The sequence below is a fragment of the Epinephelus moara genome, unplaced genomic scaffold (genome assembly GCF_006386435.1).
Source record: "Epinephelus moara isolate mb unplaced genomic scaffold, YSFRI_EMoa_1.0 scaffold2827, whole genome shotgun sequence".
Lineage (NCBI taxonomy): Eukaryota > Metazoa > Chordata > Actinopteri > Perciformes > Serranidae > Epinephelus > Epinephelus moara.
In genome coordinates, this window is record NW_026080458.1 from 1 (window position 1) to 5,430 (window position 5,430).

The 5,430-nt window shown below is 43.9% G+C and overlaps 1 protein-coding gene across 1 annotated transcript in view; it reads right to left on the minus strand.

Annotated features, from left to right (window-relative positions):
* Positions 1 to 6: 6 nt before the first annotated feature.
* Positions 7 to 5,430, minus strand: part of LOC126387210 (trichohyalin-like) — a gene marked incomplete at both ends in the record, with an annotated part of 11,322 nt that continues 5,898 nt past the window's right edge. Inside the window, one exon of the mRNA XM_050039754.1 lies at positions 7 to 1,352. Within this exon, the coding sequence (XP_049895711.1) occupies positions 7 to 1,352 (1,346 nt within the window). The remainder of the gene's footprint in view (positions 1,353 to 5,430) is intronic.

Here is a 5,430-nt window from a genome sequence, read left to right on the forward strand (position 1 = left end):
TTTTCGTCTTTCTTTCCACGGTATCCATTCCCTCTTGGTGGACTGCTTTGGCTGCTTTTTGGTTTCGTCCATCTTTCTCAGAGATGTTTCTTGCTGTTGTTTCTCTGCCTGGAGCTCCTTCTCTTGCTTTTGTCCTCCAGCTGTGTCTTCATGTACTTTGAGGTCTGGTGTCTCTGTTATTTCCCCACTGACTGATGGAGGCTTATCCTCTCTTCCATCCCCCTTTCCCTCTGTTTCCTCCGCTTTCTTGTTAATGTGCTCCTCTTGTTTGTCTGCTTTACTTTCTGTCGTTGTAGTTACGTCCCTCTGATCTTTGTCTTTCTTATTCTCATGTTCAGCCGTCTGTTCTGGTCTGTTGGCATCTAAAACTTGCTGGTTGTCTCCTCCTTCCTGTGTTTTGAGCTCTGTCCTCTCTGACTGAAGCTTCCTCTCATTCTCCATCTTCTCTTCCTTCAGTTTCTCCTCTTGTTTCTCTGCTTTCCTTTCTGTCGTTCTCTGAATGTTACTCTGGTTTCCCTCCTGACCTTTGTCTTTTTGATCCTCATGTTCTGCTTCTCTCATCTCCTGTTTTCTGTCTTGTAATAGATGTTGGCTGACATTTCTTTTCTGTGGTTTGAGCTCTATGTCGTCCTTCTCTGTCTCTTTTCTTTTCTGCGTCTCTGATTGAAGCTTCGTCTCGTCCTCCACTGTCGTTCTCTCTGCCTCTGGTTGTGATGGATCTCTCTGGTTCTTCTTCCGTCCTATCGATCCAGAACCTCCCTTTTTCACTTGCTCCTTCTCTTTCATATTTCTTTTCTCTTTTTTGTCCTCATCAGTCATTGGCTCTTGGTGTATCTCTTCTTCGGTCTGTACATCCTGATCAGTGTGGACATTTTGCAGTTGTTCTTTTGGTCCTTCTGCCTCCACCAGGACTGTTGACAGTTGCCCTTCAACTGGTTTCATCTTCTGCTCTACTCCACCCTCGCCCCGATCACGTAATACTTGTCTACCTGTCATGTCCTGCTCTTGGTGATTTTCTCCTTCTGTTGGAATTGAAGGTACTTCTTCATTCTTTATAGATTTCAATTCCCTCCCTTCTCCTGTTCTGTCCATGTCTGGTTTTGTCACAAGCTGGTTCTGGTGTGTTTCTCTTTCAGCTCCAACCTGTGGGTCTTCATGTTCACTGTGAGACTCGATCTTCTCCTCTCCTCTATTGTCTACATTATTCTGTCCTTCACTTCCTGCCATAAGAGGTACCCTTTCTCCTTCTCCTTCCACCACGACCTGAAATCCTGTTTTATCACTTCTACATGTGTCCGTCTTTTCTGCCTCGGTCTGCTCAGGTCCGTCTTCATGGCTCCTCCTCTTGTTTTCTGTGTGAAAAGAGAAGCAGGAAAGACGGGCAATGTTTGTCAAGAAATCAAAAATGATGCAACTGAAAACATTAATTAACGTGTCAAATTAAAATCAGTTCATAAATACTGTTCTTTAAATATCAGTCTGTAATCAAAAGGCTGCAGCAGGACACTGAACATGCAGAGAGAAGTGAAATCATTTTATCACTTACTGAATTTCTTTTGTCTCTGTTTCCACACGACAAAGACAGCAGCAGCAATTAACACCAGAGCAGCACAGCCTATAACTGAGCCAATAATAACTTGTTGACTACCAGGAGTAACAGGAGTACTGGGAGTACTGGGAGTANCGTGTGTCTCTCTGGTCTGGTTGATGTTCTTCTGATGGACTCTACAGGTGAAGTTGTTGCCGTGTCTCTTGTCCACAGTCACATTGCTGCTGACAGTGTAGAGGTCATCAGGACCTCTGAGTGTCTCTGTAGGTCCAGCAGAGAGGAGGTTTCCCTCAGCGTCCAGCCACAGCACCTCAGGCTCTGGATACCAGCCTGCAGACTCACACTGTAGAACCACTTCACTCATGGTTTTAGTCATCTGGATTACAGGTGAGGAGACGGCACCTGAAGATGAGAGGCTTTATAAGCTTCTACAAGTGGTGGTGTCACTGAGGGTGTAAACTGAAAACACTGAGTCAGACAAACTCTCTGTGGGTTGTAGTAAGGGTGAAGCTGAAGAGTTGCACATGCAGAGTTTCTGAAATAAATCTAGATAAGGTTGTTTGGCTTTACAGTCTTACAGAAAGCAAACACTGGCCTCCCAGGTGACAGTCAATGGTTGTTGGACCCATCCGCCACCCATCCTAGTCAGATTTGCGCCCCCTTAACTTTTGTTGTTGTCCCACTGCCTTTCCCCCTGACGCTGCAGGGCACTGTTTAACAATAACACGACCAGCTGTGTATCATGCTGATGTGAAAGGACAGCTTTTATCATTGCTGTCTGATGCTAGAAGTCACTGACCAAGCGCCGAATTTGGACGACTTCCGAGTGAGACCGGATTGACAGGCTAACTGTTAGCATCATGGTAAATGGTAGATTGACTTGCACTTGTATAAAGTCTATCTAGTCTTGTGACCACTCAAAGCACTTTTTCATACTAAGTGTCACATGCACACACTGGTGGCTGAGGCTACCGTACAAGGTGCCACCTGCTACTCAGTTTTGTTTTGTTCAGACATTCACACAGCCATCAGGAGCACTTTGGGGTTCGGTATCTTGCCCAAGGACACTTCAACATGTGGACTGGAGGAGCAGGGACAATGCAGTAACAGAATATTGATTCATATTTGATCAGCGCTGCCTAATTGGACAGTTTGACTGCATACGAGCAGTGATTGACATGACTGACAGCTGCATTAGGGACTCCTTGGCTCTGATTGGTTGGAGGGGAATCCATTTATTGAGCCAAGTATGTGCGACTCCTCTACGATAGGTGGAGATATGCCCCCTTTCAGCTTGTTAGTATTGGACCTTTTTCCTGTTGACCTATTACGTCACAGACCAAACAATGGACAAACAAGTTAGCTACGGTTAGCTAGCAGCTAACTGGTACCATGGTGGACAACTTTACAGCTCTGTACATTTGGTCCGTCCAAAAAGTCACGGCTCTGGATGTAGATTTCTCCATGTTGTTACCGGCTTCTTCTTCTCTTACACATTTAATGCTATTGGACTTCCGGGTCAAAGCCCGGGGCGGAAACTGTGGAGCATGCTCAGAGCGCCTCGGCCAGTTTGGGTCTGATTGACTGTATACATGCAGGAGTCACATGATCTGGGTGTGTTAGTCCCACTGTGACACATTCGATTTATTACAATTACAGTTACAAAAGTCCACTTTTAGTTGGACAAACACAATAAATGTGTTTCTCTAATGTCACAGAAACGTAGTGACCATGTCCTAGCAGCAAGCGAGTTTCAACAAATATGACAAAAAGTTATTTTCAACCATTACTTGTGCAAAGAAACACACAGTGTGCCCACTCACCAACAACCAGCTGAACAGTCAGGGCTCTGCCTATTGCTGGAATGAAACATCTGTATGTTGCCTCATCAGATCTTCTCACGTTGGACAGTTTCAGTGAAACGTTTCCGTGCTTCAGTTCATCAGTGAACACTGATGTTCTTCCCTTGTAGGACGGATGTTTTTTACTCTCCAGTTCCACACCGTCACGCCACACCACCACAAACCTGGGGTCCAGGTCAGGTCTCGCCCACTCTACTGTCATGTCAAAGACATTCATGGCAGGGTCCAGGTGACACGGCAAAATGATGTCATCACCGACTAATGCCACTATTGGCTGAAACGGACCAATCAGCTGAGACTGACCTGAAAACAAACAGGTTTCATTTGTAATTTCCACAGCACATTACACTCTACACTTTGGATGACTTAGCTACTGCATCTATGCACTAACTTTACATGTTAAAGGGAAATTTCAGTTTATTTCAACCTGTCTCCTATCGTCCTAAATTTGTTTCAGGTGACTAGTGACATAAAAACAATAGTTAGCATGTTAGCCGTTAGCCTAGATACAGCCGGNTCACTAGTCACTTGAAACAAATTTAGGACGATAGGAGACAGGTTGAAATAAACCGAAATTTCCCTTTAACATAAACCAGCGTCAGTGTGATTCACCTGTACATGAGTGTATCAGGGCGAGGAAGACAACAGGGTGGAAAAGCAGGACAGTGAAGGCACCAAACTGGAACTTCAGAGACTGTCTGTCCGTCACATGAAGCATCCTGGAGCTCTGAAAACAGAAATGAAACAGTTAAACAGAAAAACACTTCATGCACTTCACTCTGATGTTCTCATGAACAGCTTTATTAATTCATTTTGCTTATAAACATGATTTTGATCTGATGACATGTTTCAGAAATCTGATACAGAAAATGACACATGACTTCTGTCTCTGCACACCCTCAGTGTGACAGCAGAGCCGCTCAGTGGCGCCCTCTGCTGGCCACCAAGCTAAACTTCATGTTCATGTTCGCGGATGAATTAAACTGTAATCACACTGAGAGCGTGAAGCCGAGCGTGAACTCCAGTGACCTTATTTCATACACACTTTACACTCATACAAAAGAAACTGTGTTATGTGTTTCACCCTCACCTTACAGTCACACTGTGATTTGGTTCGAGAGTTTAGTTTCACTTTCATTTGTAACAAAAGAAGCGATACTGTAAATGAAACAATATATATAGCAGGCCTCCATCTGTATCTGTTTATGAGAGGAGCTGCAGGCTGTAAAGTTCAGGCTTCAAACACAGACTGATTAAACACATTATTTCCTACATGCTGTTGCATGTTCCTACGACGCTCCCCAGGGGACACACATCTGCGGCGCAGAGGAGAACACACGGCGGGTCACCTCTTATTAAAATCATTTTATAATTCATATGTGATGTAAAGACCAAGCTAAAGGCATGAACACATAACTATACAGCATTTATTAAAACACCTGCATACCTGCTGCGTCCCTGTCAGAGTTTGCTGGAGGCGCTCCACGGTCAAAGTCCAACAGAGAAAAAAAAAAGGCAGGTGTAGGGCGGGTACTTCCGGTCACCTGGAGGCTCATGTTTCACGAGCTCCTGTGCTGCAAAGTGTTCAAAGTTGTGGCGGAAAACAAAATGATTTCAGACTTTCTTTATGTCATGGTTTTAATTTTATTTTAGGGACTGTTCTTCACTTACCAGAGGAGGAGGGTGGCTGAGGTGTGACTTTTTTTTTACCCTTTCTGATGGTACAAATATATTTCCTAGAGCCTCCCTGAGTACACAGGGGAAAATGCAGCATGACCCTCCCTCTACCTGAATTATTATTATTATTGTTATTGGATTGTTAAAACTTCCCCTGTGATGTCGGACAGTTAAAAGGTAACACTTGAAGACAAAATGTTGGAGTTGTTGCTCTTGTCGTGCACGCTGGTTAGTTCGTGCAAATAGTTTACTTTTGGCCAAATTTTCATGAGATATAGAAAAAAGTGATTTAGACAAAATTTCACAATTTTAAGCTCAGATATTATTATTATTATTATTATT